The following is a 22,632-nucleotide window of genomic DNA, read 5'->3' as shown; positions in this document are numbered from 1 at the left end:
TTCTCCAGGTGTCTCTGGCAGGACCCAGCAGCATGTTTCAGAATAAAGCAGAAAAAAGGCAAATCTGGCAGGTGTCAGGCTGGCAGCTCTGTCCAGTGTGTCTCCTGATCTGCAACAAGCAGAGATGAGGGAGAACTCCCTCCTGGGAGCAGGAAGGCTTTGCTGCAGGAGGGCTTTGCTCCTTCCTGAACTCCTTTTAATCCTAACTACTGTGACTCCAGCTGTCCTTTTTATCCCAGCACCCATCCTGCTGGTGGATCAGAGAGGCACAGAATAGTGCAGGCTGGAAGGGACCTCCAAAGCTCATCCAGTCCAACCCCCTCTGCAGCCAGCAGGGACATCCCCAGCTAGCTCAGGTTGCCCAGAGCCCTGTCCAGCCTCACCTTGAATATCTCCAGGGAAGGAGCCTCAACCACCTCCCTGGGCAACCTGTTCCAGGGTTCCACCACCCTCAAAGTGAAGAACTTCTTCCTGATATCCAGTCTAGCTCTGCCCTTCTCCAGTTTGAAGCCATTGCCCCTGGTCCTGTCCCTGCAGGCCCTTGCAAGCAGTCTCTCTCTTGTAAACTCCCTTCAGGTACTGGAAGGTCTTTATTAGGTCTCCCTGGAGCCTTCTCTTCTCCATCCTGAACACCCCCAGCTCCCTCAGCCTGTCCTTGTAGCAGAGCTGCTCCATCCCCCTGCTCATTCTCATGGCCTCCTCTGGACCCTCTCCCTCAGGTCCATGTCCTTCCTCTGTTGAGGGCTCCAGACCTGCACACAGCACTCTGTCTCCTCTCAGGGAGATCCTGTTGCTGAGGGTTGGATCCTCTACTGCAGAGGATGTCACAACTAACCTACTTTCAGGGATTCAGGTCAAGGGCCTGCAAATGGCTCCCTCCCTGTTTTACAGAGTGAAAGAAGCTGTTAAAGCTCAGCCAGTCCAGGTTTGGTGGAATTATTGGGTGGCCTCCAGTAAAGCCAGTGGTTAAGTAGTCTTCTCCTGGGTCACATTCCATTGAGCAGGGAAATGATTTCACTTTCAGCCCTTGATCCTGAGTATTGGCAGCTCGGTGCTGCTCTGAACACTGCAGCAGAGGTGGCTTGGAGCAGGAATTTGTTCACCTTTCTGGCCTCAGCCTCTCGAGTCCTGGGCCAAGAGCTGTGTCATCCTCATCCTTCATGTCTCTGCATGGAGACATGCCTTTTGGTGATGAATGCTGGAGCCTTCAGAGGCTCCCAACAGGCTGAAACTCAGGTTTTATTCATTGTGCCAGCCCAGCTCTTCCAACATCTGTGGTATCTTCACTGGCTGGGGTCCCTACAATGCAAGCAAGGATGGTAATGGTCAAACATCAGGAGGAACTTCTTTAAGAGTGACAGAGCACTGGAGCAGGCTGCCCTTTAGAGATGGTGGAGTCTCCCTCTCTGGAGACATTCAAACCCCACCTGGATGTGTTCCTGTCTGACCTTCTCTAGGTGAACCTGGCTTGTCAGGGGGGTTGGACTGGATGATCTCCAGAGGTCCCTTCCAACCTCTACCATTCTGTGTGATTCTGTGCTTCTGTATCACATGTGCATCTGAGAGATAATGGATATCTCTCTTAGAAGTCCCCAGTGAGAATAACTTCAGTCAAAAAAGCATTTACTGACTTACAGCACTTGACCTCTGGAAGTCCCTTCCAACCTATGACTTAGCTGAAGTCCTTTGTGAAGTTAATTTGGAGAGGATGTGGAAGAAAATATCAGTAGGCCCAGAGGGAATGCTTGAGAGATGCTTCAGGCTGTTAGCTGCCCTGCTCTGGGCATGCCTGCCAGGCCAGGAGCTCCAGTAATGCAGGAGAGATATGCAGGGTGGAAGAGCACTCTTTGAATGGGCTCTGCTGGCTTGTGAGAGACGGGGCCCAGGGTTATGGCCACTTTGGGGCTGACCCTGTGTTCCTGTGCTGAAATCCTTGTTTCTGCTCAGCATCTGAAGGCAGTGGTTGAATGAGTTTTCAAGCCTTTCCACCTTGGCTGCTTAAACTGGGAACTTCTTTACTGTCAGGGTCACAGAGCACGAGGGGAGGAGAGGAGAGGAGAGGAGAGGAGAGGAGAGGAGAGGAGAGGAGAGGAGAGGAGAGGAGAGGAGAGGAGAGGAGAGGAGAGGAGAGGAGAGGAGAGGAGAGGAGAGGAGAGGAGAGGAGAGGAGAGGAGAGGAGAGGAGAGGAGAGGAGAGGAGAGGAGAGGAGAGGAGAGAGGGAGAGGAGAGGAGAGGAGAGGAGAGGAGAGGAGAGGAGAGGAGAGGAGAGGAGAGGAGAGGAGAGGAGAGGAGAGGAGAGGAGAGGAGAGGAGAGGAGAGGAGAGGAGAGGAGAGGAGAGGAGAGGAGAGGAGAGGAGAGGAGAGGGGAGGGGAGGGGAGGGGAGGGGAGGGGGAGGGGAGGGGAGGGGAGGGGAGGGGAGGGGAGGGGAGGGGAGGGGAGGGGAGGGGAGGGGGAGGGGAGGGGAGGGGAGGGGAGGGGAGGGGAGGGGAGGAAGTGAGGAGACCTTCAAGATCACCAAGTCCAACCTATCATCCACCACCACCTAACCATGGCACCAAGCACCCTATCAAGTCTCCTCCTGAAGAGCTTGTGGAGACTTTCAAGGCCCTGTCTGGATGTGTTCCTCTGTGACCTGAGTTAGATTGCATGGTCCTGCTCTAGCATGGGGGGTTGGACTCAGTGATCTCTCTGGGTCCCTTCCACCCCCTGTGAGCCTGTGAGCTGCTGCGAGCCTGTGCCGTGTGGCCTCAGAGAGAGCACGTGTGTGTGCATGGGCAGGGGAAGGCTGCAAGGGAGCCAGCATGGTGACCCAGACACCCCATCTGTCCTGCCTTCTCTAGCAGCTGATGAGCTCAGCATCCCCAGAAGCCAGGAGCTGCATTCTTGGCATTCCTGCAGCTCCTTAGATGTCAGTGATGTCATCGATAGCAGCCAGGGAATTGCGGATCCCAGAGGGCCTGAACTCATGTCTTAGCAAGTCAGCGTGGGAGGAAGCCATCTCTGCAGTGTACTGCAGGGTGCTAGCAAGTGTTCTTCAGTCCAATCACAGCCAAGCCATTTGCATCTGCAGTGGTGTCTCCTGGCACCACCACAGCAGAGGTAGCCGTGTCCTTCACCAGCCACTCTCCGCTCCATTAGCAAAGCCTACGTCTGAGCAATAAACCAAAGGGAAGCCAGGGTGCTGGGTGATTAAAGGAGCAAGGAATTCCTTCCTTCAGCTCTTCAGTCTTCACCCTGGGAGCTGCTGGCACACAGCAGAACTCAAGCACACAAGTTGGCACCGTGTGAAGGCATCAACCCTTCGTTGGAAGGCAGCCCTTGGAAGCTCCCATCTCTTGTCAGCCTGGGAAGGAGGCACTTCGCTGTGCAGGGACAAAATGGGTCATTTGGGGGTTAGAGCTGCACCATTGGCCCCCATAAACTGTCACACTTTCATTACCTGGCCTGCTCTACAAAGAGCTTTGGCATGATGGCTTAGCAGTAGTGGTAGGGTTGCAAGCTCAAGGCAAGGGGTTGGATGTGGTGATCTCCAAGGTCATAGGATCATAGGATCAGAGGATGTCAGGGGTTGGAAGGGACCCAAAGAGATCATAGTATCATAGTATCAGTCAGGGTTGGAAGGGACCCAAAGAGATCATAGTATCATAGTATCAGTCAGGGTGGGAAGGGACCACAAGGATCATCTAGCTCCAAGCCCTCTGCCATGGCCAGGGACACACCCCCCACACTAGATCAGCCTGGCCAGAGCCTCATCCAGCCTGGGCTTAAACACCTCCAGGGCTGGGGCCTCAACCACCTCCCTGGATCATCAAGTCCAACCCCCCTGCCAGAGCAGGACCATACAATCTAGGTCCCTTCCAGCCTCACCAGTTGTGTGGCTCTGTGATAGTGTGCCAGCCTCCTGCTCAGCATGGGGTGCAGTGAGTCATGCTGCTGAGGTAGCTGTGAGCTGTAAACCCCAGGCTGGGCTGAAGCAGAGAGGTTTTCATCAGTGGTCTGCAGATGTTCTGGTGAACAGCATGATACAGCATGGCACAGCCTCAGGTTTGGTGGTCAGGGAGGCTGATGGTCCATGAGTGATGTTTCTATCTGAAATGGAACTGGAGTTTTACAGCCTCAAGTTTGGTGGTTGAGGGAAAGTGGTGGTCCATGAGTGATGTTTCTATCTGAAATGAAGCTGGAGTTTTACAGCCTCAGGTTTGGTGGTTGAGGGGAAATTGGTGGTCCATGAGTGATGTTTCTATCTGAAATGGAGCTGGAGTTTTATAGCCTCAGGTTTGGTGGTCAGGAGGGAACTGATGGTCCATGAGGCATGTTTCTAACTGAAATTGAGCTGGAATTTTACAGCCCCAGGTTTGGTGGTCAGGGGGGAACTGGTGGTCCATGAGCTATCTTTCTATCTGAAATGGAGCTGCAATTGTACAGCCTCAGGTTTGGTGGTTGTGGGGAAGTGGTGGTCAGTAAATCATGTTTCTATCTGAAATGGAGTTGTGATTCTACAGCCTCAAGTTTGGTGGTCGGGGGGAAGGGGTGGTCTGTGAGCCACATTTCTGTCTGAAATGGAGTAATTGATTGTCATTTGTTTAGTTGTGTTTAAGAAGTTGCCTCTGACAGAAGCTTCCCAGGAGCACCGGGCTGTGCAGAGGTGAGCTCCTGCTGTGGCTCAGCCTCCCTGTGGGTGCAGCAGGGCTGTAAGCAGGTTGCAGCCATCCTCCTGCCTCGGAAGCAGCTTGCTCTGGAGCCTCAGCACTGTGGCTCTGTGTATACTGAGCTGCCAGGAGAGCAGCTTGCCAGTTCTTGAGTTCATCCTTTTCATTTCAACAGCATTTCCAGCCTGGGTGCAGTTTGCCCCAGAGAACTGGGACTTGTTTTCTAGCCCAGATCTAGCCAGACCTTATACCTACACCTGCATTTTTCCAGCTACAAATAACAATGGAAGTGATTTTATCTAATCTCCCACCACCTGGTTTGTTCTTGTCCACACTCTTAGGCATGAGGGTGTTGAAAATGCTTTTGGCAGGAGTAGCTTTAACCTGTGTAACCACCAGCACTCACACAACCACCCAGGCTACGTGGAAGGAACGAGGTATGGGTGGCAGCGACCTCGTGCAGGGAGGGAAACCTCCAGCCAGTGTCTGTGGGCTGTGTGGTGTCCTCTGACAAAGCCTGGAAGCCAGCACAGGCAAAGCCCTAGGGGATGTCCTGCAGGGAAGAGCCCACCCCATGCTGGTCAAGCACTGGAACAGGTTGCCCAGGGCAGTGGTGGAGTCACTGTCCCTGGAGGTGTTCAAGAAACCTGTGGCCACGGCACTGTGGGATGTGGTTGAGTGGCCGTGGTGGTCTTGGGCTGACAGTTGGACCAGATGATCTTAGAGGTCTTTTCACAAGCTGGTAGAATGGTTTGGGTTGGAAGGGACCTTAAAGATCATTCAGTTCCAACCTCCTGCCATGGACAGAGACACCTCCCACCAGCCCAGGTTGCTCACAGCCTCATCCAACCTGGCTGTGAACACCACAGGGAGGGGGCACAGAATCATAGAATCAAGCAGGTTGGAAAAGACCTCAGAGATCATCAAGTCCAACCTCTCACCCAACACCTCCTGACAGCTAAACCATGGCTCCAAGTGCCACGTCCAGTCCCCTCTTGAACCCCTCCAGGGATGGGGACTCCACCGCCACCCTGGGCAGCACATCCCAATGGCCAATCTCTCTTTCTGGGAAGAACTTTCTCCTCACCTCCAGCCTAAACCTCCCCTGGCACAGCTTGAGACTGTGTCCTCTTGTTCTGGTGCTGGCTGCCTGGGAGAAGAGCCCAACCCCCACCTGGCTACAACCTCCCTTCAGGGAGTTGGAGAGAGCAAGAAGGTCTCCCCTGAGCCTCCTCTTCTCCAGGCTAAGCAACCCCAGCTCCCTCAGCCTCTCCTCACAGGGCTGTGCTCCAGACCCCTCCCCAGCCTCGTTGCCCTTCCCTAGACACCTTCCAGTGTCTCAATGTCCTTCTCAAACTGAGGAGCCCAGGAGTGTAAATTGAGGAGCCCAGTTCTCATGGTGTGCATCCAACAGCTCAACCCAAAGCCCTGCCGTGGGTGGCTCCGTGAGTCTATCACCCGTGGGGCACGAAGGGCTTTGGGCACCTCTCGGGTGCTGCCTGGTGTGTCGGTGCCTGGGTGGGCAGGCCCCCGGGCCCCCTCGCCGGAGCGGCTCGGTGGCTGCGCAGCTCGGCTGGGGCGATGGAGAGCGCCCCCGGCCCCTCCCCTGCGCCGGCATCGCGGCGCTGCGCTTTGGAAGGACTCCAGGCCAGCAGTGAAGGGCTCTTTGATAATATCTGACGGGCGGGTAAGAATTTTGGGCAGCAGCCAAGGTACACAGTGCCTGTAATCGTTAACTCGGTCTGTAAACAGTTCAAACGGCACTGAAGAGGCCGTCAGTTATTACAGTAGGGAGAAGCCTTTCATCTGGCCGCGCAGGAGCAGCCCCGCAGTGCCGGGGCCCTGCCGAGCCCCGACTGGAGCTGCGGCTCGGCGAGGCAGAGCTTGGCCATACAATGAGCTCCGGCTCTGAAGGGCTGACCTTCAAACCTTCAAACCCTCGGCGCTGAGGCAATAACTAAATCATTGCTTTCCTTTTGTTCTGCACCTGGCTGAGGTGCTGGAGGGGGTTGGTCTCTTCTGCCAGGCAGGCAGGCAGGCAGGCAAGCAGCACCAGAACAAGAGGACACAGCCTCAAGCTGCGCCAGGGGAGGTTTAGGCTGGAGGTGAGGAGAAAGTTCTTCCCAGGGAGAGTTGTTGGCCGTTGGAATGTGCTGCCCAGGGAGGTGGTGGAGTCCCCATCCCTGGAGGTGTTCAAGAGGGGATTGGATGTGGCACTTGGAGCCATGGTTTAGCTGTCAGGAGGTGTTGGGTGAGAGGTTGGACTTGATGACCTCTGAAGTCTTTTCCAACCTCATTGATTCTATGATTCTATACTTCCCCACCACCACCACTGCAGATCTTCCTGGGTGCCTCTGAGCAAGTCATTGAATCAGCAGAGTAGGCTCCACAAGCAGTGGTATTGACAAGGGAAAAGAGCAAAGCACTGAAGTGGGAAGGAAAGGTGTTAACATCTTCAGTGCAAACACAGAGAGGCTTCAAAACCTCTGCTTCCTCAGTGCTCATGCCTGGTGCCAGCTGTTTGAGCTAAGAGGAGGCCACTGGAAGCTTGCTAGAGAAATTGTTGGGGCTCTCGTTGATAGTCAGGGGCAAGGGAGGGGATCAGGTGATGGTGCTTCCCTTGCCAGAGTCTTCCTCAGGCAGCCTGTTCCAGTGCCCCAGCACCCTCAAAGCAAAGAGCTTGTGCCTTCAGTTCAAGTGAGTGCTTCAGGTTGGAAGGGACCTTTAAAGATCATCTTGCATTCCTCAGGGCCATCCCCAACTAGAGCAGGCTGTTCAGAGCCCCAAACAACCTGACCTGGTCAGGGTTGCAGGGGTGCAGCATCTGCCATCTTTCTGGGCAACCTGGGCTGGGGTCCCACCACCCTCAGTGTCAAACATTTCTTCCTTCTCTGGTCTAAAGCTCCCTGGTTTTAATTTGAATCCATCACTCTCTATCCTGTCACAACAAGTCCTGCTCAAAAGTCTGTCCCCAGCTTTCTGGGAGTAGCTCTGGCTGGGGAGGCTCAGCAGGGATGACTTCACCCCATGCCCATCTTCTGCCTGCCATCTTTTCCCTGGTGAGCACAGGTTTGTGTGGAATCCTGCCCAAGGCCCATGTTTCACCCATGGGCAGGGCCAGGGAGGGGATTCTGCTCTGTAGAGACCTCACCTGCAGTGCTGGGGCAGCTCTGGAGTCCTCAGCCAAGGAGAGACAGGGACCTGTTGGATCGAGGCCAGAAGGGGCCACAGCAATGATGGGAGGGCTGGAAGCCCTCTGCTATGGGGGCTGAGAGTTGGGGTTGTTCACCCTGGAGAAGAGAAGGCTGCAGGGGGACCTTCTGGTGACCTTTCAGTGCTTAAAGGGGAGGTCAGAAAGCTGGGGACTGACTTTTGAGCAGGGCCTGTTGTGACAGGACAAGGGGGGATTGCTTGGACTAAAAGAGGGAGATTCAGACTGGAAAGAAGGGAGAAATTGTTGACATTGAGGGTGGTGAGAGCCTATCCCAGGTCACCCAGAGAGGTGGTAGATGTCCCATCTCTGGAACCATGGCAGGTCAGGTTGTTTGGGACTGTGAGCAGCCTGCTGTAGTTGCAGCTGTCCCTGCTGACTGCAGAGGGGTTGGACTGGATGGGTTTGGAAGGTCCCTTCCAACCTAAACCACTCACTTAAGGAAAAGCTTCTTTACTTGGAGGGTGCTGGAACACTGAAACAGGCTGCCCATAAAAGGTTGTGGAGTCTCCTTCTCCAGAGACTTTCAAGACCCACCCAGATGTGTTCCTGTGCAACCTGGGTGACCCTGCCTTGCCAGGGGGTTGGACTCCCATCATCTCCAGAGGTCCCTTCCATCCCCTGTGTGTCTGTGGTTCTCTGATGTGATTCTTTGAGGCTTCCCTGGACCATTGCTGGCTTCTCCAGTAATGGCCACAATGGTGGTTTAAGGCCATGTCAGGGCCTTGCAGACTCCAAGTGATGGTGGAAGCCACACTGCTGCTGAGCTTCATCTTCAGAAGAGTCCTTAAGGGTGCCCCCTGTCCCCAGCAGCCTTGGCAGAGCCCTGCACTCTCCTTCCAGGGGCAGCTTTGCACTCCTGGAGATGCTCCTGAAAAAAAATAGGGCATAATCTCCCCCAAGGAGAATTCCCTTGTCAATCTTTGCTCTTCCAGATGTTATCTCCTTCCTGGAAGAGCGAGAATGCTCTGCTGCCATCCACTTCCACAGCTTTAGCTTTGAAAACCCACTGTAGGAGCTTGCTGCTTGAGGATACAACACTCTGCAGTGAAGTGTTCTGGGCTTGGGTGACTCTCTGTATCTGGCCCAGCACTGCAGAGCTGCTTTTAGGGCCCAAGCTGTGGGAAGTTGCTTGACATTTGCATTGCTGAAGACCTCCTTTGTCTGTGCCATCCTTCAAGCTGGTGCCAATACAGCTTTGTGCTTTGGGTGGTGGGGAGGATGGATGCCACCAGGCTGCACAGCTCGGGTTTTGCTTGGAGCTGTTGCCCTTGTGTGAGCAAGCCAGTGCAGAAGGTCGTTGTGTAAGAGGGCCCTCAAGTGTGGAGGTTGCCAGTGGCATGGGGGACAAGTTGAGCCCTCTGAGGTGTGGGAGGTGAGCAGCTCAGCATGGCTTGGATGCTCTTCATTTGGGTTTGAATCCAGACTGCTGGCAGCATGCTTGGAGGCAGCTGGAGTGTGAGCTGTTCTGCCGTGGCTTGGGTCAGCTTGCCTTCACTTTCATTGAGTGGTGTGAGTCAGGGCACACCAGAGAACCTCCCTTTGCCTTTGATATTCCAAAATGGATGTCTGGACCAGAGAGAATAACCAGACAGCATGATGAAAGCTGGCCAGAAATGGCCCTGTTGCTCCATACTGTCATCACAGTGTCTGAGCTAGAAGAAGTGACACTTCCCTCCCATCTCTTGGACCTCTCTTGTCCATGGGAGAGCAAACTTAAGCAGAGCTGTCAGTAGGACACTGAGGGGTGCAGCAAGAGCCTTCTCCCACATGATGGCCATGGAAAAGACCCAGACTTTGTGACTCACCTAAACCATCTAATCCTGTCCATGTGGTAATGAAAGAAATGTCCCTCTTGGGGTTCAGCACTGCTGTGTGTGGCTCTCCAGCTCTGGGATGAATAGGAGAGGGAGATGCAGTTATTGAGGCACAGATTGCATCAATTGGAAGTGACCCTTAAAGGACATCTTGTCCAACCCCCCTGCAGTCAGCAGGGACATCTCCAACAAGATCAGGCTGCCTGGAGCCGCATGGAGTCTGATCTTGAATGTCTCCAGGGACAGGGCTTCAACCACTTCCCTGGGCAGCCTGCTCCAGTGTCTCACAACTCTCCTTGTGCAGAACTTCCTCCTGATGCCCAACTTAAATCTCCCCTGCTCCAGTTTCAAACCATTCCCCTTGTCCTATCACCCCAAGCCCTTCTAAGCAGTCCCTCCTCAGCCTTCCTGTAGGTCCCCCTCAGATTCTGAAACACAGCTGTAAGGCCTCCCTGGAGCCTTCTCATCTCCAAGCTGCACAGCCCTGATTCCTTCTGCCTGTCTCCCTAGCAGAGGTGCTGCAGCCCTCTGATCACCTTTGTGGCCCTTTGTGGCTCCAGACTGGGGGCTGGTTTGTTGTATCAACCCCTTGGGCACAGCTCCTGAGCTCATGTGAGGGAGGGAGCTTGGGAGCATGGCACTGGCAGCATGGCACTGGCAGCTTGCAGGTCCTTTGTCTCCTCTCCCACCTCTCCCCACTCCTCCAGGGGACACAGAGGGTTGTCAGAGCTGTTGGGAGGCCGAGGTAGGAGCTGAGTCTCTCTAAGAATAATGTGTTTGTTATCAGTGCCCTGTTTGTCTGTGACTCACACGTGGGGAAGGTGTGTTTGCTGTTACACCAGCTCTTGAAGCTCTATGCAGGGTACTGAAAAAGCCCCAGATCCTGAGGGCTGAGCCTCCTGCCTGGGAGTCATGGAAGCTGCACTTTTGCCTTGGGCCCCTTGGAACACTCTGCCCTTCTCTTGCAACCAGCCATTTCCAGCTTCTGCATGGTTAGCATCACTTCATCTCCCTGCCTCACCCCTCCTCCTTCTCTCATGTCCTTCTAGCAGCAGCCCCCAGCACTGTACACTGCACTGGTTAGGCCACACCTTGAGTCCTGTGTCCAGTTCTGGGCTCCTCAGTTTAGGAAGGAGGTTGACTTGCTGGAGAGTGTCCAGAGAAGGGCTACAAAGTTGGTGAGGGGCTTGGAACACAGCCCTGTGAGGAGAGGCTGAGGGAGCTGGGGTTGCTTAGCCTGGAGAAGAGGAGGCTCAGGGGAGACCTTCTTGCTCTCTCCAACTCCCTGAAAGGAGGTTGTAGCCAGGTGGGGGTTGGTCACTTCTCCCAGGCACCCAGCACCAGAACAAGAGGACACAGTCTCAAGCTGTGCCAGGGGAGGTTCAGACTGGATATTAGGAAGAAGTTTTACACAGAGTGATTGCCCATTGGAATGTGCTGCCTGGGGAGGTGGTGGAGTCACCATCCCTGGAGGTGTTCAGGAGGAGACTTGATAGGGTACTTGGTGCCATGGGTTTAGTTGATCAGATGGTGTTGGATGATAGGTTGGACTCAATGATCTTGAAGGTCTCTTCCAACCTGATTTATTCTATTTCTATCCTGCATCTCTGCTCTGGCCTCCAGGCAACATCTCCTGTGGCTTTTGTAGCTTCCCCTCCTTCCTGCTGCTGTGACTGTGCACAGAGTGACAGCTGCACAGTGGAGTGATCACAGAATCATTAAGCTTGGCAAAGACCTTTAAGATCATTGAGTCCAACCAGAACCCAGCTACCACCACCACTAAACTCTATCCTGGTGCAGCTTTGTGAACACCTCCAGGGATGGGGACTCCACCACCTCCCTGGGCAGCCTGTTCCAGTGCCTGACCATTCTCATGAGGAAGAACTTCCTCCTCACCTCCAGCCTGAATCTCCCCACCTCCAGCTTCATTCCATTCCCCCTAGTCCTATCACTCCCTGAGATCCGGAGCAGTCCCTCCCCAGCCTTCCTGTAGCCCCCTTCAGATACTGGAATGTCAGTGAGAAGAGCACCTTCCCCCCTGGCCATACAGAGGTGTGAAGGTTCCCCTGGTGCCAGCAGCTGTGCCAGTGGCTGTGCTCTGACACTTCTGGGAGGGGTACCATGCAGGTGCACATCTGGCTTTCACAGCTGGTACCTGCCCTGCCCCATCCTCCTGCAATCCTGTCACAGGGTCCCCATCTCCTGATAGACCCCAGCAGAGGCTCTTGACCAAGAATTCTCACAGCAAGGTTGGTGTTGGCAGCAGAATTGAGGAGGGGAGTAACAGAGCACTTTGTGCTTTTAGAGCCTGTGAAGGAACAGAAACATTTCTATGAAGGTCAGAGCCTTGCTGACAGATTTCCTGCAGGGAGCAGGGTGTATGGAGCAAGACCTGGTGTCTGGGAAATGACCCCAGGCAGTGCTACAGGCTGGGGTCAGGGTGGCTGCAGAGCAGCCAGGCAGAAAGGGACCTGGGGGTAGTGGTTGACAGATCAATGTCTATCAGTAGCTGAGGGGTGGGTGTCAAGTGGAGGGGGCCAAGCTCTTTTGGGTGGTGTGCAGTTGTAAGACAAGGACCAGTGGATACAAACTTGAACAGGGAAGGTTTCAGCTCAACATGAAGAGAAACCTCTTCACTGTGAGGCTCCCAGAGCCCTGGAGCAGGCTGCCCAGAGAGGTTGTGGAGTCTCCTTCCCTGGAGACTTCCAAAAGCCACCTGGTGCACTCCTGTGCAGTCTGCCCGTGGTGATGCTGCTCTGCCATCGAGGCTGGACTGGATGATCTCTGGAGGCCCCTTCCAAACCTCTAAAGTTCTGTGATTCTGTGGTAGAGATCATACAATCATAGAATTGCTAAGGTTGGAAGGGACCTCTAGGATCAGCCAGTTCCAACCCCCCTGCCATGGCCAGGGACACCTCACACTGCAGCAGGTTGCTCACAGCCACCTCCAGCCTGGCTGCAAACACCTCCAGGCAGGAGGCTTCCATCACCTCCCTGGGCAGCCTGTGCCAGGCTCTCACCACCCTCATGGGGAACAACTTCTTCCTCACATCCAATCTCAATTTTCCCACTTCTAGTTTTGCTCCATCCCCCCCCCCCAGTCCTGTCACTCCCTGACACCCTCAAAAGTCCCTCCCCAGCTTTCCTGCAGCCCCCTGCAGATCCTGGAAGGCCACAAGAAGGTCTCCTGGATGCCTTCTCTTCTCCATCAAGAATCATCTCTTGCACAGATCTGGTGCCCTCTGTTTAAGAGGCAGTGAGCAGGAAATGCACTATTCAAGATGTTGACACACTGCAGCTTTATCTGCTGGACTTTTCTTCCCTATTTCTCATTCCCACCTCTTTAAGTTTTTTCCCTCTTTCCTGTGGTGCTTAGCAGTCTGTTTGCCTTCTGACTGCTCTGGCTGATTCAACAGCTCTTGCCACAGAACTCCTCTCCGTGCCTCCAAGATCTTTCCTGTTTCTTAACAGCTAACCTGAAGTTCACCCCCTGTCTAACACAGCCAGTTGTGTATCATTGCTCTCTTTTCCTTTTTTTCCTCTCCCAATTTGCTTTAGAAAGAAATTCTTGACAGGGAGGGTGGGGGAGACACTGTGGATCAGGTTGCCCAGGGAGGTTGTGGATGTTCCCTCTCTGGAGGTGTTCAAGGCCAGGTTGGATGAGGCTTGGAGCAGCCTGGGCTGGTGGGCACAACAACCCCAGGCAGTGCTACAGGCTGGGGGCAGAGTGGCTGAGAGCAGCCAGGCAGAGAGGGACCTGGGGGTGCTGGTTGATAGTAGGCTGAACATGAGCCAGCAGTGTGCCCAGGAGGCCAAGAAGGCCAAGGGCATCCTGGCCTGCATCAGGAAGAGTGTGGCCAGCAGGAGCAGGGAAGTCCTTGTGCCCTGTGCTCAGCACTGCTTAGGCCACACCTTGAGTCTTGTGTCCAGTTCTGGGCTCCTCAGTTTAAGAAGGTCATTGAGAGACTTGAAGGTGTCCAGGGAAGGGCAAGAAAGCTGGGGAGGGGTCTGGAGCACAGCCCTGTGAGGAGAGGCTGAGGGAGCTGGGGTTGCTTAGCCTGGAGAAGAGGAGGCTCAGGGGAGACCTTCTTGCTCTCTCCAACTGCCTGAATGGAGGTTGTAGCCAGGTGGGGGTTGGTCTCTTCTCCCAGGCAAGCAGCACCAGAACAAGAGGACACAGTCTCAAGGTGTGGCAGGGGAGGTTTGGGCTTGAGGTGAGGAGAAAGTTCTTCCCAGAGAGACTTGTTAGGCATTGGAATGTGCTGCCCAGGGAGGTGGTGGCGTCCCCATGCCTGGAGGTGTTTAGGAAGAGCCTGGATGAGGCACTTGGTGCCGTGGTTTACTTGATAAGATAGTGTTGGGTGACAGGTTGGACTTGATGATCTCACAGGTCTTTTCCAGTCTGGTTTATTCTCTTTTATTCTGTTCTTGAGATCCAAAGGAAACAGATGTCCATGCAGATATTACCCAGGGGTAATAGCTCAACATCACCTCAACATCTTTACTGTAGTGGGAACCCCAAAACTGACCCCAGTATTTGAGGTGTGGCCCCACCAGTGCCCAATACAGATCAGCAATCCCTGCCCTACTCCTGCTGGCCACACCACTGCTGATCCAGGCCAGGATGCTGGGGGCCTGCTTGGCCACCTGGCTGCACACTGGCTTGTCTTAGACTGGAGATTAGGAAGAAACTCTTGACAGTGAGGGTGAGGAGACACTGGATCAGGTTGCCCAGGGAGGTTGTGGGTGTCCCCTCCCTGGAAGTATTCAAAGCCAGGCTGGAAGGGGCCTTGAGCAACCTGGGCTAGTGGGGGGTGTCCCTGCCCATGGCAAGGGGTTGGAACTATTTCTTTCAGGGTCATTTCAGCCCAAACCAATCTATGAGCAGTATCCCAGCACGGCAGAGGTTGGAAGGGACCTCTGCAGCTCAACTAGTCCAACCCCTCTGCTAAAGCAGGGTCACCCTGAGTGAATCCCTCAGGAACATGCCTCATCTGAAGCAGTTTGCTGCAGCCTAAGCCTGGTAATCCACAGAAAAGAGACCATTCACTTCTTTTTTTCCCCCCTACAAGCATCACTGAAACATTTCTGTTCCCCTTTCTGTTCACAAAAGAGTCTTTAGGGACAGGAGCTGAGAAAGGACACAGAGAAACAAAGTCCCTGGCAGCCTCAGTTTTCCCTGTAAGGGAACTCAGAGCATTTCACACCCTTCCTCCATGGGAGATGAATGAGTCAAAAGGATTTATGTGGTCTGAAGTGGCAGTAAAAATGTTACAACCAACCAGTAAGGTTGCCATGGCAAAGAGAGGAAGAGGGCAGGACAAGGGAGTGCTCCCCAAAGAGCTGAAGAGGAATCATGGCCTGAACTGGTGACACCAACATGTAACTCATGGCTAAGCTGGCCACACTGGGGAGAGCAAGCAGGAAGCTGGATTGGAAGAGGCTGAGAGCAGTGCTGGGGATGGCAGATCAATAACCATGACTGGCACGAGGGAAAGAAGGGAGGAACTAACAGCACTAAGGAAAAGCAGAGGGAAGCTTCACAAACCCTTCTAGGGGTTCCTCAAAGCAGTCAGCAAGTGTGGGAATAAAGGTAGTTGAGGTAATGCCAGACAGTGGCATCTCCTGTTACCCTCCAAGGAGGAAGGGGACAGAATGTCACTCCCCAGGGTCACCTCTGGCACCAAGCTCTACAGAGTGGCCTGGCCAGGCTGGAGCAATGGGCTGAAGCCAGTTGGGAGAGATTCAGCAAGGCCAAGTGCCAGGTCCCGCACTACAATCACAGCCACCCCATGAGTGCTCCAGGCTGGAAGGCTGCATGGTGAAAAGGGATCTGGGGGTGATAGTCAACAGTAGCTGAAGACAAGCCAGTGTACTGCTCATAGATTGGTTTGGGTTGGAATGACCCTGAAAGAAATAGTTCCAACCCCTTGCCATGGGCAGGGACACCTCCCACTAGCCCAGGTTGCTCAAGGCCCCTTCCAGCCTGGCTTTGAATACTTCCAGGGAGGGGACACCCACAACCTCCCTGGGCAACCTGATCCAGTGTCTCTCCACCCTCACTGTCAAGAGTTTCTTGCTAATCTCCAGTCTAAGACAAGCCAGTGTGCAGCCAGGTGGCCAAGCAGGCCCCCAGCATCCTGGCCTGGATCAGCAGTGGTGTGGCCAGCAGGAGCAGGGCAGGGATTGCTGATCTGTCCTGGGCACTGGTGGGGCCACACCTCAAATACTGGGGTCAGTTTTGGGGTTCCCACTACAGTAAAGATGTTGAGGTGATGGAGGGTGCCCAGAGAATGGCAACCAAGGGTCTGGAGAACAGGGCTGGTGAGGAGCAGCTGAGGGAACTGGGGTGGAGAAAAGAGGCTGAGGGGAGACCTCATTGCTCTCTAGAGCTCCCTGAAGGGAGGCTGGAGCCAGGTGGGGGTTGGGCTCTTCAGCACTAGAATCACAGAATGGTTTGGTTAGGAAGAGACCTTAAAGAGCATCTAGTTCCAACCCCCCTGCCATGGGCAGGGACACCTCCCACCAGCCCAGCCTGCTCGAAGCCTCATCCAAGCTGGCCTTTGAACACCTCCAGAGAGGGGACAGCCACAAGCTCCCTGGGCAACCTGTGCCAGTGCCTCCCCACCCTCACTGGAACGAGTTTCTTCCTGATCTCCAGTCTAAATCTGCCCTCCTCAAGCTTCAATCCCTTCCCCCTTGTCCTATCACTGCCAGCCCTTGTGCAAAGTCCCTTCCCAGCTTTCTTGTAGGCTCCTTTCAGGTCCTTTCTGGTGTTGAGGAGAGGGCAGGTCTGGAGTGGGTGAGGAGTGTCCCTTTGTGAAGGTCTCAAAAACAGGTTGAGCAAGTGTCTCTGAGGAATGCTTTAGGTCTGGCTGATCCTGCCTTGGGGCAACCAAGTGGGTAGATGACCTCTCAGGGTCATCTTGATTTTTCTGCTGTTATATAAATGAAGCCCCCAAGTGAGAATGGAGCAGCTCTCCATGCCTGCCTGTCCCCAGCACCTCTCCGTGTCCCCTGTGTTCCTGCAGAGGAGCTCCTGGGAGTGGTGCTGGCATGGTGGGAGGGACAGGGTGGTGGGAAGATAGAGGCTCCAGCAGGGATAACGTTGCATGGCTGGCAAGGACAAGGTAGGAAAGAGAAATGCAGGGGTTTAGGAGAGGGGTGGTGTGAAGGGAAAAGGTAGGAAAGAAAGAGGCCACATGATTCTGTGACTTGGATGCAAGAAGGAGGGAGTCACCAGTCTGCCTCAGCTCCATGGGCAGCTGCCCATGTGAGGAAGGGGCTCAGCTGGCAGGGTTATAGCATGGCTGTTGCTCTCCTGGCACCATCCTGTCTGCCTGCCATGCCCTTTGTGGGTGCAGTTGTGGCCTGGCAAAGGGCCCTTGCTTGGCCAGGGATGGTGAGTGGCCCAGAGGGAAAGAGGAAAAGGCCACAGCACCCAGTCTTGATAGGAAAGCAAAGGGAAGGGTTTTGGTGAATTCACCAGCAGGGCTTCTCCAGATTTACCAGCTGAATTCCCCTTGAGAACAGCTGCCAGCATGTTAGACACACTCCCCAGGCTCAGCTGGAGCTCCAGCAGTTGGCTCCTTGCTCCTGTTCCCACGAGTGCTGCAACTGTGCCTGGCAATCCTTGTCACAGAATGTTAGGGGTTGCAGGGGACCTCCAGAGATCATCTGGTCCAACCCCTCTGCCAGAGCAGGATCACCTGGACTAGGTCACATAGGAACACATCCAGGTGGAGTTTGAATGTGTCCAGAGAAGCAGACTTACACAGCCCCTCTGGGCAGCCTGTCACAGGGAGCCTGTTCCCTACTGTCCCCCTGCCCCAGGACCATCAGAGCACCCCAAGCCATTGCCACCCGGGGTCAGACACAGCTCCAAGCAGTGCTGCAGCTGGGACTTCATCCCTGGGCTCCTGCAGGCTGAGGGAGCAGGCAGGTGAAGGCTGTGTGATGCTGGTTATCTGTGGGTGATTGGAGGCACCACAGGACACAGACACTGCAGTTCCTGGTCTGTGTTTTTCTGTGGCTGTTAAAGCAATCGATTCCCCCTGGGCAAACACACAGGGAATAAAAGAGGAGGCTCAGGGGAGACCTCATTGCTCTCTACAGCTACCTGAAGGGAGGTTGTAGCCAGGAGGGAGGTTGGTCTCTTCTCCCAGGCACCCAGCACCAGAACAAGAGGACACAGTCTCAAGCTGTGCCAGGGGAAGTTTAGGCTGGAGGTGAGGAGAAAGTTCTTCCCAGAGAGTTGTTAGCCATTGGAATGTGCTGCCCAGGGAGGTGGTGGAGTCCCCATCCCTGGAGGTGTTCAAGAGGGGATTGGATGTGGCACTTGGTGCCATGGTTTAGTCACGAGCTCCATGATGGCAGGTTGGACTGGATGATCTCTGAGGTCTCTTCCAACCTTGGTGATTCTGGGTTTCTGTGACATGGCTCCTGAAGGCCACCAGGCTCTGGGACACTTCCTTGCTGTGGTGCCCTTTTGGTGGCCAGTTTTGGGAGCCTCCTCTGAATGCTCCCCAAGGTGTATCAGGAGTTGCTTCCTTGGGTGCCTGAGTTTCTGGAGTCTGTGGAGCCTGGCTTGGTACTGCTGCACTCATTCTAAGTGACTTTAAGTCTGAGGTCTGAATTACACAGTATTTGTGACCCTTTCCTTCTGCTGTCAGTAGGGAGCATGGAATCAGTGAATTGTTTGGGTTGGGAAAGCCCTCTAAGATGATGGAGTCCAACCATCAACCCAACACCACCGTGGCCACTGAACCATGTCCCAAAGTGCCATGGCCACAGGTTTCTTGAACACCTCCAAGGGTGGGGACTCCACCACCTCCCTAGGCCTGTTCCAATGCCTGACCACTCCTGCAGGAAAGACATTTTCCCTCAAATCCAACCTAAACCTCTCCTGGCACAATTTCAGGCCATTTCCTCTGGTTCTGCTGGAGGAAGCTGGATGAGGGACTGCCAAGGGCATGCAGCAGTTCTCCAGTGCTCAGCTACCCTGGGCAGGATCTTGAGGTGTAACAGACTGTGTCTTAACACATCCTCATGGTGCCACCTCTTCCACCTTGGTCTCCCTGTTCAAGAAGGATAGGGATCTACTGGAGAGAGTCCAAGGGAGGACTACAAGGATGCTGAAGAGACTGGAGCACTGCCTGGGGAGGAGAGGCTGAGAGCCCTGGGGCTGTTCAGTCTGGAGAGGAGAAGGCTGAGAGGGATCTGATCAATGCCTATCAGCATCTGAGGGCTGGGGGTCAGGAGGGAGGGGAGAGGCTGTGCTCAGCTGCACCCCGGGATAGGACAAGGGGCAATGGATAGAAACTACAGCACAGGAGGTTCCACCTCAGCATGAGGAGGAACTTCTTCCCTGTGAGGCTCCCAGAGCCCTGGAGCAGGCTGCCCAGAGAGGTTGTGGAGTCTCCTTCTCTGGAGCCTTTCCAGCCCCATCTGGATGTGTTCCTGTGTGACCTGTGCTGGATTCTCTGCTCCTGCTCTGGCAGGGGGGTTGGACTCGATGATCTCCTGAGGTCCCTTCCAACCCCTGACATCCTGTGAGCTGTGATCCTAGCTCCTGGAGGTTAGGTGAGACTCCGGGGTGGTGACTTGTGGTGTTCATGCCCTTAGGTGTTCCCTAGCTCCACAATGGAGGCAGTCTACAGATGGCCGTGGTGGGGCTTGTTGGGTTTATTTGGGTCCACACCATCTTAACCCGCTTCGATGGGTTTGTAGGACATGGTCCTGTTGTGTAGCCCAGGACTACAGGCACCGGGAGAGGAGCGGCCCCGGAGCGGCTCCCCCGCGGCGGAGCTCAGCCCGGAGCGGGGCCCAGCCCGCAGCGGGGCCGGGAGGGGCAGGACCCGGCCAAGAGCCCCACCAAGTGGTGACAGCGACTGCTGCAGCCCCGGGGGCTCGCTCGGACCTCCGGGGTGAACCCGGCATCTCTGGGACACGCAGAGCAGGATGCTCCGACCGGCGCCTGGACCAGCTCCGGGCGCACAGCCCCAGCCAGCTGTAGCGCGGTCTGCCCCAACCCCTCCAGCCACAGGGGCTCCAACAGGCAGCCCTCTCCAGGAGGGCTAACTAAAGACCTTTTGCTTCTCTAAATGGGTCCAGGTGCTGCTTGTCTCCATCAGCTTTTGACAGCTTCCATGGCTGGCTGCACCTGAGCAAACTGCCCCCATGCCTTCACTGCTGGCAGTGAGGAACGGGCATGGTGCAACTCCTGAGGGACCTGCTAAAACCAGCCCAAGATGTACTCCTTGAAGGACCTGGAGCTATTTGGCCTGGAGAAGAGCAGGCTGAGATGGGATCTTCTCAGTGCTTGTCTCTGTCCCCAGACCTGGTGACTCAGCCCCATCCTATCTCAGCTCCCAGCTGCCAGCAGCTTGCCTCAAGCTGATGAACATTTCCTCAGGGCTCACTGAGGGATGTGGTTACTGGGATCTTTTCATCTTCCTTCTCATTCCTGGTCCTTCTCTACCTGCTTTCAGTTTTTCACTCCTTGCTTTGGCTTCTCCTCTGCTGATGTATCATAAAGTTGTTGAGTTTGGTTGCCAAGAAACAAGAAGTGCTGAATCCTTGAGGGCACCAGAAGATTGGTTTTGTTGTGGTCCCTTTGCCTTGCCCAGAGCATTGGCAGGGAGCAGTCTGGCTGCAGAGAGAGTTCTGCAGCCCAAGGATGCTGGCTGGCCTTGAAGCACCAGGATCTGTGCTCTTGGGATGACCTGCCCCCAAAGGCAAAGGCTGTGGCCTCGCAGGAGGCTCTGGCTTTGCTTATCATAGAATCACAGAATGGTTTGGGTTGGAAGAGACCTTAAAGATCATCCAGTTCCAATTCCCCTGCCATGGGCAGAGACATATTCCACCAGACCAGGTAACTGGAACCCAGTCAGACCTGAGTGCAGCCAGCAGTAGAGTAGAAGCTCTGCCTTTCTCTGGGCTATTTCCCTGATGGACCAAAACTTTACCACTGATGTGTTTGCTGTGGTGTTGAGAGCCTCACTGGATGTAGCAGTGCTGGTGATGCTCACCAGAGGAGTATCCTACAGCTTCTGGACAAGTCATAGAATCACAGAATCAATAAGGTTGGAAAAGACCTTTGAGATCATAAAATCCAACCTATCACCCAAGACCTCATGACTAAACCATGGCTCCAAGTGCCACATCCAATCCCCTCTTGAACACCTCCAGGGATGGGGACTCCACCACCTCCCTGGGCAGCACATCCCAATGGCCAATCTCTCTCTCTGGGAAGAACTTTCTCCTCACTTCGAGCCTAAACCCCTGGCACAGCTTGAGACTGTGTCCTCTTCTTCTGGTGCTTGTTGCCTAGGAGAAGAGACCAACCCCCACCTGGCTACAACCTCCCTGCAGGGAGTTGGAGAGAGCGAGAAGGTCTCCCCTGAGCCTCCTCTTCTCCAGGCTAAGCAACCCCAGCTCCCTCAGCCTCTCCCCACAGGGCTGTGCTCTAGACCCCTCCCCAGCTTTCTTGCCCTTCTCTGGACACCTTCCAGTGTCTCAATGTCCTTCTTAAACTGAGGAGCCCAGAACTGGACACAGGACTCAAGGTGTGGCCTAAGCAGTGCTGAGCACAGGGCACAAGGACTTCCCTGCTCCTGCTGGCCACACTCTTCCTGCTGCAGGCCAGGATGCCCTTGGCCTTCTTGGCCACCTGGGCACACTGCTGGCTCATGTTCAGCTGCTGTCAACCAGCACCCCCAGGTCCCTCTCTGCCTGGCTGCTCTCAGCCACTCTGCCCCCAGCCTGTAGCTCTGCCTGGGGTTGTTGTGGCCAAAGTGCAGCACCCGGCACTTGGACTTGTTGAATGCCATCCTGTTGGACTCTGACCTTGAGCCATCCTTTGTGGTGTTGAGCCCCAGGCTCTGAGTTTCCCTTTGCTTTTGTGCTGCAGTCTCACCCGCTGTCCCTGTGCAACACCAGTGAGGATGAGCACACTGAGTCAGGCTTCATCACCATCGTCAAGCTGGAGCAGCCCGACCGGGACCCCAACCCCTGCCTGTCACTGGCTAACAAGGTAGGTGCAAAACCACCCCCAGGGGCCCCAACCCATGGTGCAGGGAAGAGACAGAGCAGCAGGAGGGAGCAGGGTAGGAAAGAGCTGATGGAAGGTAGAGAAATGGACAAAGATAGAGCAGGGTCCTTGGCAGTCAGGGTCATATAATCACAGAGTTGTCAGGTTGGAAGGGACCTCAAGGGTCATCCTGCCCTGCCGTGGGCAAGGACACCTCATGCTAGCCCAGGTTGCTTAGAGCCCCATCCAGCCTGGCCTTAAAGACTTCCAGGGATGGGGCTTCCACCACCTCACTGGGCAACCTTTTCCAGGTGCTTTGGGGGAGACACTGTGCCAGCCACCCCCAGTACCCATCTCTCTGTATTCTTTGGGACCTACAGGAAGGCTGAGTTGGAGCTGTTTCAGAAGGGCCTTGTAGCACTAGGAGGAGGGGAAATGGTTTGAAACTGGAGCAGGGCAGATTTAGGTTGGACATTAGGAGGAAGTTCTGCACAATGAGAGTGGTGAAACGCTGGAACAGGTTGCCCAGGGATGTGGTTGAGGCCCCATCCCTGGAGACATTCAAGATCAGGCTTGATGTGGCCCTGGGCAGCCTTTTCTAGTCGGAGGTGTCCCTGCTGACTGCAGGGGTGTTGGTCAAGATGACCTTTGAGGGCCCCTTCCAACCCAGTTCAATCTGTAAAGCCTGTTTGGGACAGCTCAGACCTTCCCCAATATCCCTGGCAGCCTCATGCCCTCCTGTTTTGCACACCAGCCTATAGAGGGCTTTGGGCTTCCCTGTGTCCTCTGTCCTGTAGGAAAACATGGACACAGAAAACACCTCCTGTGGCCCTGTCTTTAGAAGGAATAACACTGTGCTGCCTCACTGGATGAGGCACGTGGGGCACCAGCTCCAAGCAGCCCAGACAGATGTAGACCAGACA

General features: G+C 54.8%; 1 protein-coding gene across 1 annotated transcript in view; it reads left to right on the top strand.

The window, feature by feature from the left end:
* Positions 1–22,632, top strand: part of RNF43 (ring finger protein 43) — an 89,760-nt gene that overhangs the window by 40,900 nt on the left and 26,228 nt on the right. Inside the window, exon 4 of the mRNA XM_068169248.1 lies at positions 21,590–21,712. Within this exon, the coding sequence (XP_068025349.1) occupies positions 21,590–21,712 (123 nt within the window). The remainder of the gene's footprint in view (positions 1–21,589; positions 21,713–22,632) is intronic.

This window comes from Melanerpes formicivorus, unplaced genomic scaffold, assembly GCF_026170545.1.
Source record: "Melanerpes formicivorus ecotype bairdi unplaced genomic scaffold, bMelFor1.0.p_v2 SCAF_173, whole genome shotgun sequence".
Lineage (NCBI taxonomy): Eukaryota > Metazoa > Chordata > Aves > Piciformes > Picidae > Melanerpes > Melanerpes formicivorus.
The sequence above is the reverse complement of the archived record's forward strand: the minus strand, read 5'-3'. Positions and strand labels throughout refer to the sequence as shown.